The 13,936-nt window shown below is 41.4% G+C and overlaps 1 protein-coding gene across 2 annotated transcripts in view; it reads right to left on the bottom strand.

Annotated features, from left to right (window-relative positions):
* Positions 1-6,177: 6,177 nt before the first annotated feature.
* LOC124596036 (MFS-type transporter SLC18B1-like) overlaps positions 6,178-13,936 on the bottom strand; it is a 126,954-nt gene continuing 119,195 nt past the window's right edge. For both annotated transcript variants that reach the window (XM_047135003.1, XM_047135004.1), the window contains exon 12: positions 6,178-6,913. In XM_047135003.1, the coding sequence (XP_046990959.1) occupies positions 6,743-6,913 (171 nt within the window). In that variant the 3' untranslated portion in view covers positions 6,178-6,742. The remainder of the gene's footprint in view (positions 6,914-13,936) is intronic.

Raw genomic sequence — 13,936 nt, 5'->3', positions numbered from 1 at the left:
GTATTTCTCATGCAGTCACTCGGAAGAAATATAGTTTTTCCAGTTGTTGATTTGTTGACAACACCAGTTCCAAGAGAATGTATGTACGCATATCCGAACCTTGGCTTTATGTTTGAACAGAAATTGTCTGAGTCAAGTTAATCTGAAGAAAATAAGGTTTATTTGAAGAAGAGATGCATTCAGTTTAGTCTGAAACTCATAAAAGAAATTCAACAAAGACTGCAAAGTAACGTTACGATCCTGAAAAAAATGTCATTGCTGAATGTTGAAGAAACACTAAGAGTGAATAAAAATAATGCTGTAGCGGATGTAGCCAAAGCATTGGGTTTTAGTGGCGATTTCATAGACGGTATGCTGCAAGAATGGCATAGTATCAACTTCATTAGGTGGAATAACACTACTAACACTGTTCGATTTTGGAATGAGGTTTTGCAGTATAAAAATGCCGCAGGGGAGAATCCTTTTTCTTTGATTTCACAGCTAGCAATGACTGTTCTATGCCTACCGCATTCAAATGCAGAAGTGGAAAGAATATTCAGTTCTATGAACATTATAAAAACTAAACAACGTAACACATTATCGTTAAAGACAATTAATGCTTTGATCATATTGAGAGACCAGCTGAAGAAACAAAGATTGTGCATCTTTTGACATACCGTCAGACGTATTGGGGCTTTTTGGAACGAACAAAAGTTACTCTCTTGCGACAAAACCAGTGGAACTGCAACATCATCTTTTGAGCGACGTTCAGCCCTCTACATCAACTACAGTTCTGTCAGAGCATGAAACAGATGAGTTATTCCATCTTCTGAATGACGACGATGAATAGCTCACATACCGGTATGTATATATTTTGTAACCTAATTTGAGTTCTTGCTTTATTTTGTTGCAAATATAGTTGTATATTTCTAGTATATTTGACCACTGTGATTGAAGCAACAACTTATGTGTTGCGTCAAATATGATAACATGTTTAAGTAAACGTTAGGGTATTTTATATGTATGTTGTTGCAAGCGATACGTCATTTAATTAAGACAATATAGCAACTACGTATGAGACAATTTTTATTACTATTTTATTACACCCCCCCCCCCCCCCCCCCCTGGCTTATTGCACCATTCACAGCACGAAATTTTCAGTATACTGCTAATAAAATCAGTTTTAGTGACTTTCTAGCGACTTTTGATATTGAATCTAGCGACTCGGGTTTTTTAAAGTTGGCAACACTGGGTGTGTTATTTCCTTTATCAAGTACTTTGACAATTGACGGTGTAAATTCAGAAACTGTAGCAGCCACAATTATTGCAGCGTGATTTGACTAACTGGTCTAGCACGGGTCACAATGCCACGTGCACAGTTCTTTTGAGAAAGTCTTCTGTTTTATGATCTAAATCTCTTGACTGTAGTACCTTCCGAAACAGCTCTCAGCTTCAAAATCAACAATAAGCCCAATTCTATTGTTGAATAAAGGGCAGGATCACGCCCGATTGGTCACCATGATCCACAGTACACCAGTAAGTAAGAATTATTGACGCACAACCTGACTGGTTTCTTTCATTATCTTAAGTGCAATTAAAATTTAGCAGTTACAAAACACTTTGTTATGGTTGTATTTATAATACATTTCTGACCTTGAAAGAAACAGTTTTAGTGGTAAAGCTGATGAGAGAACACATTAAGAGAGAGAACATTATTCAAACTCCCAATTGTCTCCTAGTGAAGACGAAGAGCCAAATACAAGTAACAGCTATTTCTTTGGCAAAGGAAATAATTTCAGGTAGTCATCGCAGCCTCCAGTGTGCAACATGAGAATTCGAACATATAATTTGGTCAGGAAATGTTCCAAGCCTGTGGTTTATTGCAATGAATCATGACAATGATGCAAATGGAATATAAATTTGGCTCTGGTCTTTCCTCAGATAATATGGTGGATGAACAAATACTTAGGCCTACAAATGAAAAAAAAAAAAAAAAAATTTGCAAAAGTGAACTGTTCAGAGAACAGCAGCAATATAGTTCATGAATTAGATATAGTTGAATCCCCATTTCCCTATCGAAATGCATCATGCCACTGGTAGAATACTGCAGACTCAGTGTCTCTCTAACAACTCTTGCAGTAAGATCCACCATCAAGTAAGATACGCTAAATCTGTCATCCAAAACTGAACAGGATGACCAGCCATTCCTGCAGTACCTGCAGAAGACCAATGTGTGAAATGTGCAGTGAGTGTATTTGTGAAGTGTGTATCTCTCAAAGTGTATGAGAATCTATACAGCATAACCTTTATATTTTGCTTAATTGTACACACTTGTTTTATGACAGAAGCGTCTGAATGATTTCATGTTCTAGATTGGATTGTGTAAAGTGTGGGTCTTGAAGTTAATCAGAAATAAAATACTGTTCTCACAATTTAAAAAAGTTTGTCATTTTGACCCACACCATACTAGTTATGCAACAGCAGTTGTCCATGCCAGCCAAGGGTTAAACCTTTTGGTCCTTACTTGTGACTTGTTTCAAATGCCGCCCAAGTATAATTTGCCCTTGAATGTTATTCGAGGTTTATTAATCCATAGTATTTTGTCAGCATTACAGTATTTTTTAAAATTTTTGTTCTGTTTATGATGAATTCAACGTTTGAGACACAACCTAAAGCGTGAACTTTTGTATTGTCTGCAACATGCAGCACTCTCAAAAGAATCTTTAAATGATCTCCACTCACTACTCAAATGGTCCTGTGGAAGGTAAAATGAATTCTGGGTCAATATAAATGTATGGAAGGAAGTTTCAACACTGGCATCCAAAAATCAACCAACCACTTTGATTCCTTGTTTGTTGACACCCATTGATTCACAAACATTTGGAAAGCATTGTTGTTCGAAGTAATTGTTCACTGATATGTTTAACTATTTCATCTATGAGAAAGAGTATAAGAAAAAAATTTTAGACTTTTTTTACACCTTTGCTAATTTTAATCACTCACGCTGTCACAATCAGCATTTGTAAAATGCATCAGCTGCTTGCCTTCAGGATCAAACCATGTACTTTGATCACTTATTGAACCATCAGATAACTTTTCTAATTTGGATGATGGCACCTGTATTTTACAGCAACATTTAGGTTGTACAAATAATGCACTCTATTACTCACTGTCTTCTCCTCAACATTTTTGCTACCACAGGTAACAAAACTTTTTGAAACAATCTCTGTGAAACTAGTCCCTCCTTACAGAGCCATGGCTTTCTCTAACTGGTCTTACCTTTGAGGGTGTCTTATGTATGACAACATGGCTCTTTATATTCCAACTTGACGACCAGCAAACGGTATACTTACATTTTGTTTGGTTACCCAGTTCACAGGCTGCTACCGGGCGAATTTTTTCCACAGTAATGCCTGCTGCTGGGCAGCAAGTAATGCATGCCCATTGGATGGGCTGCTGGCCAGCAGTGCACTATTAGGTGCCCACTTAACAGAACACCCTTCAAGTAGTTGCAGACAAGTGGGACTTCCACCTCAACGGGAAGCTCAATAAAATTGGCTCTGCACTCCTTGTGTTAACTGTTGCATCGTGTACCAGTGACTAGTTTACTACACTATTTACACAAGCTTCATAAGTCCCTTTTCAAGCACGTAGACGATTTCTGAGCCTGAAATTCACTGCAAAATATTCTCAGTTTTTTTGAGACTGAAGGCTTACTTTTAAATTTCAGCAGGCACACGAGACATATTGAAAATGGTAAATAGAAAGATTACTTGATGGATGTACATACAAAGTAATTAACTTTTCTGGGATATGACTTTGCTACGAAGTTACTGATTCTTTGACATTTCAAGTGATACTGACATGTTACCACAAAAAGGACATACATATACTGAGCTAGATTTGTTATAGTCAATATAAAACAAACTTCTAACAAGAGCCCACAACCATGGGAAAAAATTTAGGTCTGAAATTTTCACGTTGGTCATTGTGTAAATAAACATACTGTTCATTTTCAGTCACAGACTACTATTCAACTATCACAAGAAACTTTTGAATTTTTTTCTTGTTAATTAGAAAGTAATACTGAACTGTACCTGAAACATATATGAGAAAGTTCAAAACAAATTGACCTACTGGTACTGAATTTGGGATCCTTGACTTTGTGGGCAAATGCTCCACCAGCTGAACTATTCAAGCTCGTCTCACAACCAACCCTCAAAGCTTTACTTCCAGTGGAACCTAATTTCCTGTCTTCCAAACCTCACAGAAGTCCTAGTTTTGAGCCCCAGATTGGCAGAGAAGAATGAAAATTTATTTTTTCCATATTTTGTTCTTCGAAGCTGGTCTCTTTGTGCAGACACTAGAAGTTTGCATGCAGTTTTAACATGACCACTAGTGTTATGTTGTGTGTACAGAAACCACAGACAACTTATTTTGCAGTATTTCACTATTGACCTGAGGTTTCACGTAATAGAGGAACGACCAAATTATTAACCAATAATGTTTGCAGTAAGTATTTTATGAAGCAGGAAACTGCACAGTTTGCAGAGATTTATTCAGAAGATTGGAGCATACTTATATTAACTTTCCAATGAGTTTACACTTTAACAGCTTGTTCTGCCTTGCTTTAAAATGAACAGTAATTTATCCAATCACAGTACAAGATGCAGAAAGTTGTTTGGCACTTTTAGTTGATGTCTTTACTTGCAACTTATCCTGTGTATTCTCTGGGTTGGGATGTACTGGGCATTAGCGAGGTAAGAGGGAATAAGTAAGCAGAATATTACAATACAGGAAATTGTTTTAAGTGTACTTTGTTAATTCCAATCAGTAGGATGTAGTTCATCACTTCCTTACTAACTGCCTATAATTTAAATGGCCTAAGTGTGAGCATCATTAAGCAAATATAGTTACAGTTTATTGTTAATATAATAGGCTTGCACATACTCATTTCTATGAAAACTTATGTTAATGTATACCTTGACTCATTTCATATACACGAAGGGTCTCCTTTATGAGATTGGATGGATGGATGGATGGATGGATGGATGGATTGATGGATGGAAACCACTCAGCCTTCTACCATCTCTAACACAAGATATTCTAGGTACGAGTGTGGTGTGGTAGAATCCTACCTAATGTGTGTCACGTTTGTGTGTGCGGGTTTAAAATCAGTCACGTGAAGAAAGACGCGGCAGTCAAATGGCACCAATAGGTACCTGTTGGACAATCTGTAGAGGTCGTAGAGGTCTTCGTGAGTGTGTAATGAAGAACCATGGAGTTTACATGCCACTCTATGCATATTGTGTCATTGTTAAACAAGACTCGCGTAGACTCGCGTAGACTCGCGTAGACTCGCGTAGACTCGCGTAGACTCGCGTAGACTCGCGTAGACTCGCGTAGACTCGCGTAGACTCGCGTAGACTCGCGTAGACTCGCGTAGACTCGCGTAGACTCGCGTAGACTCGCGTAGACTCGCGTAGACTCGCGTAGACTCGCGTAGACTCGCGTAGACTCGCGTAGACTCGCGTAGACTCGCGTAGACTCGCGTAGACTCGCGTAGACTCGCGTAGACTCGCGTAGACTCGCGTAGACTCGCGTAGACTCGCGTAGACTCGCGTAGACTCGCGTAGACTCGCGTAGACTCGCGTAGACTCGCGTAGACTCGCGTAGACTCGCGTAGACTCGCGTAGACTCGCGTAGACTCGCGTAGACTCGCGTAGACTCGCGTAGACTCGCGTAGACTCTGCCTTGTTAGAGGCAAGACATTTTTTTCAGTCTTTTCTGACAGTCATGGTGTCTATGCAGACTTTCTTTTCAATGTAAATAAATTTGTTTCTAACATATGATAGTGCAAGGTACTTACAGAAGTTACATCAGTGTGTTGAAAGTGTGAATTGTGCTTGAAAGTCTAATACATCGTTCATTGATGAAACAAAGTTTGTATGACTACTTATTTCACTGGTAGAAAGAGGCTTGAAAGTTCCTGTGCGTAGGGTTATTTGTCAGAAGTAGTCAAGAGTGTTTCCAGCAGCCAGCTATCCAATAGATGAGAATGGCTGCAAATCCCATGTAAGTCATCTCGTAAAGAAATGGAATGTGGTTTGGTGAAATAAATCAGTGTAACCCAGGCCCACATTCACAGTAAGTCTCAAAACATTATAATGGATGAAATAATTAATTAATAGTAAAGGCTTCCTGAAAAATTATTTATTTACACATCAAAAAATTATTTTTACAAATTAAAAATTGTTTTCACATTATAAAGATAACATTTTAAAATCATTGAAATAAATAAAACATTTAAACAACAAATACAATGTTTACGGTGTGACTAGAGGCAGGCAATGAACATGTCATGAGCAAAAATAGTAATGTTATGAGCCCCACTTGCAGCACTCTATTAACAGATAGTCTTATGAAATACTTATCCCAAAGGAACCTAGATTTGTGCAGATTTAAGTACAAAAGCAGTCTTCCACATTTTAAAAACACACTGAAAGATATAATTTTTCAGCAGCTGCAACAAAGCTCAGAAACATTTCTATTTGCAATCTATTAAATGGTTTTCCACTTCAACATTGCATCATCTCTGGTTACAGGGCTCCTGATCAAACAAAATTCTGTGAATGTTCACATTCAGCATTTACATAAAGTTTCCTGACGTCTTACTCTTTAATTTCACAGCCAAAACCTTCCCAAAACAATCCAAGTACATAAAATTTGAGGTAGGACACCAGTGTGCCCACTTCTTTTCCATTCAAGAAGGTATTTCTGCCCTTTCTTCTGTGGTTGGCACTGCTCCATAACCATTTGATACTATTTTTACACTTCCCAGCAAATCTGCTTTGTTTTCTTCATGATTCCATGTGGCCATTACAGAAACTCTTGTCTTCCTCTCCCAGCAGAGAAAACTTACTACAGATGTAAACTAAAACAAAACAGTGTTTATGTTAAAATTTAATTTATGTTAAATTTTAATTATAAATGAGACAAGAGTATTACTTATTGTTGTTTAAGGAGGAGTGCAATCAGGACTTTCAAATCTATGCGGAGTTAATGTACAGAGAGACACTGACATCATAACATATCAATGAGCTTAGCAGTTTCTTCATATTAGGCCATAAGTTATCAGTTGAATACTCTGGCAGTCATTGATCCAGTAAGCTCACACTTATAATCTGTATGTATTACCTGCCAAGTGATGTACATATACATATAATCCTTTTTTATTTCAACTAAGTAAGCAAAATATTGCAGTGTCAGGAAACTAAAGTGTCAGCACCAGTAATATCTGCTAAAAGAGGAAAAAATGTCATTTAAGGGGGCCAGATAATGGTTTCAAACTCTATTTTTTTCCTAATTACCTTGAAATGATAAAAGCCTTTATCTTACAGTAAGGTATAAATGAAAGACTACAGAGTATTCAACAAACAAGCTTTGAATTTCCAGTGTAAAATTATAGTCTTCCTGACTCTAACCAGACAATGGAAAATCTAGGTTGGAATGTAACAATATGAGAGAAGGAAAGTTGCTACTCACCATAAAGCAGAGATGCTGAGCCATGATAGGGACAATAAAAAGATTTGCACAATCATAGCTTTTGGCCATTAAGGCCTTTGTCAGCAGGACGCACACACACACACACACACACACACACACACACACACACACACACACACACCCCTACCTGCAGTTTCAGAGAGCTGAAACTACACTGCGATCAGCAGCACCAGTGCATGATGGGAGTGGCGACTGGGTGGGGGTAAGGAGGCTGGGGTGGGGAAGGGGGATAGTATGGTGGGAGTGGCGGACAGTGAAGTGTTGCAGTTTAGATGGAGGGTAGGAGAGAAGGTGGGGAGGGGGTAACTAGCAGAAAGGAGACAAATTAAAATAAAAGAAATTACAAGACTGGGTATGGCGGTGAAATGACGGCTGTGTAGTCCTCGAATGGTAACGGGGAGGGGGCTGGATGGGTGAGTACAGTGATTAATGTAGGTTGAGGCCAGGAGGGCTACAGGAATGTAGGATGTATTGCAGAGAAAGTTCCCACCTGCACAATTCGGAAAAGCTGGTGTTGGTGGGAAGGATCCATATGGCACAGTCTGTGAAGCAGTCATTGAGATGAGGGGTATCGTGTTTGGCAATGTGTTCAGCTACAGGGTGGTCCACTTGTTTTTTGGCCATAGTTTGTCGGTGGCCTTTCATGGGGACAGACAGCTTGTTGGTTGCATGCCTACATAGAATGCAGCTCAGTGGTTGCAGCTTAGCTTGTAGATCACATTACTGGTTTCACAGGTAGCCCTGCCTTTGATGTGATAGTTAATGTTAGTGACTGGACTGGAGTAGGTGGTGGTAGGAGGATGTATGGGACAGGTCTTACATCTAGGTCTATTACAGGGGGTACAAACCATGGGGTAAGGGATTGGGAGCAGGGGTTGTGTAAGGATGGACGAGTACATTGTGTAGGTTCGGTGGATGGCGGAATACCATGGTAGGAGGGGAGGGGTGGGAAGGATAGTGGGTAGGACATTTTTCTTTTCAGGGCACGATGAGAAGTAGTCAAAACCCTGGTGGAGAAAGTAATTCCATTGCTCCAGTCCCGGATGGTACGAGTCATGAGGGGAATGCTCCTCTGTGGTCAGACTGTGGGACTTTGGGAGGTGGTGGGAGACTGGAAAGATAAGGCACGAGAGATGTGTGTTTGTACAAGGATGGGAGGATAATTACGGTCAATGAAGGCTTCAGTGAGACCCTGGGTATATTTAGAGGGGGCCTGCTCATCACTGCAGATGCGACTACCACAGGTGGCTCGGCTGTATGTAAGGGACTTCTTGGTATGAAACGGGTGGCAGCTGTCGAAGTGGAGGTACTGCTGGTGGTTAGTAGGTTTGATATGAATGGAGGTACTGATGTAGCTATCTCTGAGGCGGAGGTCAACATCTAGGAAGGTGGCTTGTTGGGTTGAGTAGGACCAGGTGAAGCAAATGGGGGAGAAGTAGTTGAGGTTCTGAAGGAATGTGGATAAAGTGTCTTCACCGTCAATCCAGATAGCAAAGGTGTAATCAGTGAATCTGAACCAGGTAAGGGGTTTAGTATTCTGGGTTTTTAGAAAGGATTCCTATAGATGGCTCATGAATAGGTTAGCATAGGATGGTGCTATGCGGGTGCCCATAGCCATACCACGTATTTGTTTGTAGGTAATGCCTTCAAAGGAGAAGTAATTGTGGGTGAGGCTGTAGTTGGTCATGGAGACTAGGAAGGAGGTTGTTGGTTTGGAATCCATAGGGCATCTGGAAAGGTAGTGTTAGATAGCAGTAAGGTCATGGGCATTAGGAATGTTAGTGTTCAGGGAAGTGGCATCAATAGTGACGAGCAGGGCACCATATGGTGGAGGGAGAGTAACTGTGGAGTTGGTCGATGAAATGGTTGGTATCTTTTATATAGGAGGATAGGTTCCAGGTAATAGGTTAAAGGTGTTGGTCTAAGAGAGCAGAGATTTTACCAGTGGGGGCACAGTAACCGGCCACAATGGGGCATCCTGGGTGGCTGGGTTTATGGACTTTCGGAAGCATGTAGAAGGTGGGAGTGTGGGGAGTGGTAGGGGTAAGTAGAGAGATGAACTCTGGGGGAGGTTGTGTGATGGGCCTGAGGATGTGAGCAGTGACTGAAGATCCTGCTGGATTGCTGTAATGTGATCACTGTGGCATGGTTTGTAGGTGTAAGTGGGGCTCAAAACTACGGTGGTGGAGCCTTTGTCTGCAGGTAGGATTATGAGATCGGGATCAGTTTTTAGATGGTGGACTGTGGTACTTTCTGTGTATGTAAGGTTAGTATGCATGTTGAGGGATTTGGGAAATGATGGTGGGGCAAGGTTTGAGGATAAAAAATTTTGGAAAATTAACAGGGGGTGGTTTGGAGGCAGTGGGGGTGGATCACGGTTGGATGGAGGAGTGAACTGAGTTAGGCAAGGTTCAATATTAGTCTTTGGTTGAGTCTGATTGGTCAGGTTGGCCACGAAAAGTGTTTCCACTGTAGGGACCAGGAGAAGGAGAGTGGTCTTTAACTAGTAATGCATGGTTGAATATGGGAGTGGGGCGAAAGGTGAGGCAGTTGGAAAGGACTGATATGTCTGTGGAACTAAGGCTTTTGGAGGAAAGGTTCAAGACTGTGTTGTAGGGCTGTTTAGGGTTAGAGTTCTGTGTGGTGGTGGGAGGGAGTTTGAGGGTGGGGTAAGTGTAGTAGGTCTGAAAGACAAAGTTTGTCAGCTATGAGGGGGTGTGGGTGAGGTTTGGAGGTTGTTGAAGTGGTGGACAAAGGCCTCACCTTTTGCCCCACTCCCATATTCAACCATGCAGGACTAGTTAAAGACCTTCTCTCCTTCTACTGGTCCCTACAGTGAAAACACTTTTTGCCACCAACCTGACCAATCAGACTCAACTAGACCAACATTGAACCTTGCCTAACTTAGTTCACTATTCCATCCAACCATGATCCACCTCCAAATCCCTCAACATGCATATTAACCTTACATCTTCAGAAAGAACCGCAGTCCACCATCTAAAACTGATCTCGATCTTATAATCCTACCTGCAGACAAAGGCTCCACCACCGTAGTTCTGAGCCGCACTTACACCTACAAACAATGCCACAGTGATCACATTATAGCAATCCAGCAGGATTTCCTGTCACTACTCAAATCCTCAGGCCCATCACAGAACCTTCCCCCAGAGTTCATCTCTCTACTTACCCCTACCACTCCCCACACTCCCACCTTCTACATGCTTCCGAAAGTCCATAAACCCAGCCACCCAGGATGCCCCATTGTGGCCGGTTACTGTGCCCCCACTGGTAAAATCTCTGCTCTCTTAGACCAACACCTTTAACCTATTACCTGGAACCTATCCTCCTATATAAAAGATACCAACCATTTCATCGACCAACTCCACAGTTACTCTCCCTCCACCATATGCTGCCCTGCTCATCACTATTGATGCCACTTCCCTGAACACTAACATTCCTAATGCCCATGACCTTACTGCTATCTAACACTACCTTTCCAGATGCCCTATGGATTCCAAACCAACAACCTCCTTCCTAGTCTCCATGGCCACCTATATCCTCACCCTCAATTACTTCTCCTTTGAAGGCATTACCTACAAATGAATACGTGGTATGACTATGGGCACCCGCATAGCACCATCCTATGCTAACTTATTCATGGGCCATCTAGAGGAATCCTTTCTAAAAACCCAGAATACTAAACCCCTTACCTGGTTCAGATTCATTGATGACACCTTTGCTATCTCTGTTGAAGGTTAGGACACCTTATTCACATTCCTCCAGAACCTTAACAACTTCTCCCACCATTTGCTTCTCCTGGTCCTACTCAACCCAACAAGCCACCTTCCTAGATGTTTACCTCCGCCTCCGAGATGGCTACATCAGTACCTCCATCCATATCAAACCTACTAACCACCAGCAGTACCTCCACTTTGACAGCTGCCACCCGTTTCATACCAAGAAGTCCCTTACATACAGCCTAGCAACCCGTGGTCGTCGCATCTGCAGTGACGAGCAGGCCCTCTCTAAATATACCAAGGGTCTCACTGAAGCCTTCACTGACCGTAATTATCCTCCCATCCTTGTACAAACACAAATCCCATATCTTTCCAGTCACCCACCACCTCCCAAAGTCCCACAGTCTGACCACAGAGGAGCATTCCCCTCGTAACTCAGTCTCATCTGGGACTGGAGCAACTGAATTACATTCTCTGCTAGGGTTTCAGTTACCTCTCATTGTGCCCTGAAATGAGAAATGTCCTACCCACTATCCTTCCCACTCCTCCTACCGTGGTATTCCACTGTCCACCGAATCTAAATAATATACTCGTTCATCCTTACACATCCCCTGCTCCCAATCCCTTACCTCATGGCTCATATACCTGTAATAGATCTAGATGCATGACCTGTCCCATACATCCTCCTACCACCACCTACTCCAGTCCGGTCGCTAACATTACCTATCACATCAAAGGCAGGGCTACCTGTGAAACCAGTAATGTGATCTACAAGCTAAGCTGCAACCACTGTGCTGCATTCTATGTAAGCACGACAACCAACAAGCTGTGTGTCCGCATGAATGGCCACCGACAAACTGTGTCCAAGAAACAAGTAGACCACCCTGTAGCTGAACACGCTGCCAAACATGATACCATTCATCTCAATGACTGCTTCACAGACTGTGCCATATGGATCCTTCCCACCAACACCAGCTTTTCTGAATAGCGCAGGTAGGAACTTTCCCTGCAATACATCCTACATTCCTGTAGCCCTCCTGGCCTCAACCTACATTAGTCACTGTACTCACCCATCCAGCCCCCTCCGTTACCATTCGAGGACTACACAGCCGTCATTTCACCGCCACACCCAGTCTTGTAATTTCTTTTATTTTAATTTGTCTCCTTTCTGCTAGTTACCCCCTCTCCACCTTCTCTCCTACCCTCCATCTAAACTGCAACACTTCACTGTCCGCCACTCCCACCATACTATCCATCCCCTTCCCCATCCCAGCCTCCTTACCCCCACCCAGTCGCCACTCCCATCATGCACTGGTGCTGCTGATCGCAGTGTAGTTTCAGCTCTCTGAGACTGTGTGCGTGTGCGTGTGCGTGTGCGTCCTGCTGACAAAGGCCTTAATGGCCAAAAGCTATGATTGTGTTAATCTTTTTATTGTGCCTGTCTCAGCTCAGCATCTCTGCTATATGGTGAGAAGCAACTTTCCTTCTCTCGTATTGACCCTTCAATCAGACAGATGTAGTCTGAGCCACAGTGAGATGTCAAATAAGTCCTTTAAGTTTTTTGTATGTATTTTTCACTGATATAAACCGTCTTATTATTCTTATGGCAACTCTTCTCAGCATGCAGTACAAAATTTCACATTGCTAAATATATACAACTATTGGTGAGAAATAAATGCTAATCTTTTTGACTCTGAATATAGATTTCAGAGCAAATATTCCATGAAATCAGAACATTTCCGTTAAAAATTTACACATTATACATGTACAACGCAAACCTGCAACTGCAGCAGTCTTCAGTACCGCACTGTCGAAGCTTATGAATTATGAAAGCCTAAAGTAAAAGGTTTTTCTCTACACTCGCATCAGCCATTGTGTGCAAAACTTCATGCATGCACAACATGCCCACTTGTCCAAGGCTCCGTCTATCTAGGCACTACCTGTAGGTCTCTATCATCTTTTGTACAGTGTGACGTGAACTGTTTCTTGCAGCATTTGGTGTGTCTTATTTTGGTCCACTTGACTCTTCAGTTTTGCAGACTCATGGTGTAAGTGCTGTTTATCATGCACTGTTTGTTCGTGGTATAAAGGAAATTGACAAGTCCAGTGGCTGGCTGTACAAAAGGAGGCAATCTAGTCATCTGTCATTGCAATCTTTTACAAATGAATGGGAATCACACAGGAGAGTTATTAGAATTTCCAGCATCTATTCTATAGCTGCATAATCAACAGGTACCAAAATTTATTATGAAAAAATGCATTAGAACAACACACAAACAATTTAAAGATTTAGCGGATGATGAAAGAGCTAAAAATTATAACAATTGAGAAATAATTTGTACGAGATTCATTGTTCTCTACATAATGAAGCACTTTGTGTTACATATGCAGATATGGAACATATGATTCAACTGGTGGTGCAAACTGTAAATTTCCTGTAGCTGCCTATGCTATTGCAGCATTGCAACAGTTTTCAATGGAAATGAGTTAAGGATAAGGAAACATTACGTACTACTGAAAAGTATGTTGGTTGAATTAAAGAACATGCCTGGAATGAGTTTTCAGTTTAAGTCCCACTACTGTTTCATTTCTGAAGGGAAAAAGAAAGCAAGAACGAAAATTAGAAGAGCCATAATGGATTGTGGACCTTTTAC

The sequence above is a fragment of the Schistocerca americana genome, chromosome 2, assembly GCF_021461395.2.
Source record: "Schistocerca americana isolate TAMUIC-IGC-003095 chromosome 2, iqSchAmer2.1, whole genome shotgun sequence".
Classification (NCBI taxonomy): Eukaryota; Metazoa; Arthropoda; class Insecta; order Orthoptera; family Acrididae; genus Schistocerca; species Schistocerca americana.
This window is presented reverse-complemented; position numbering and strand designations above follow the sequence as displayed.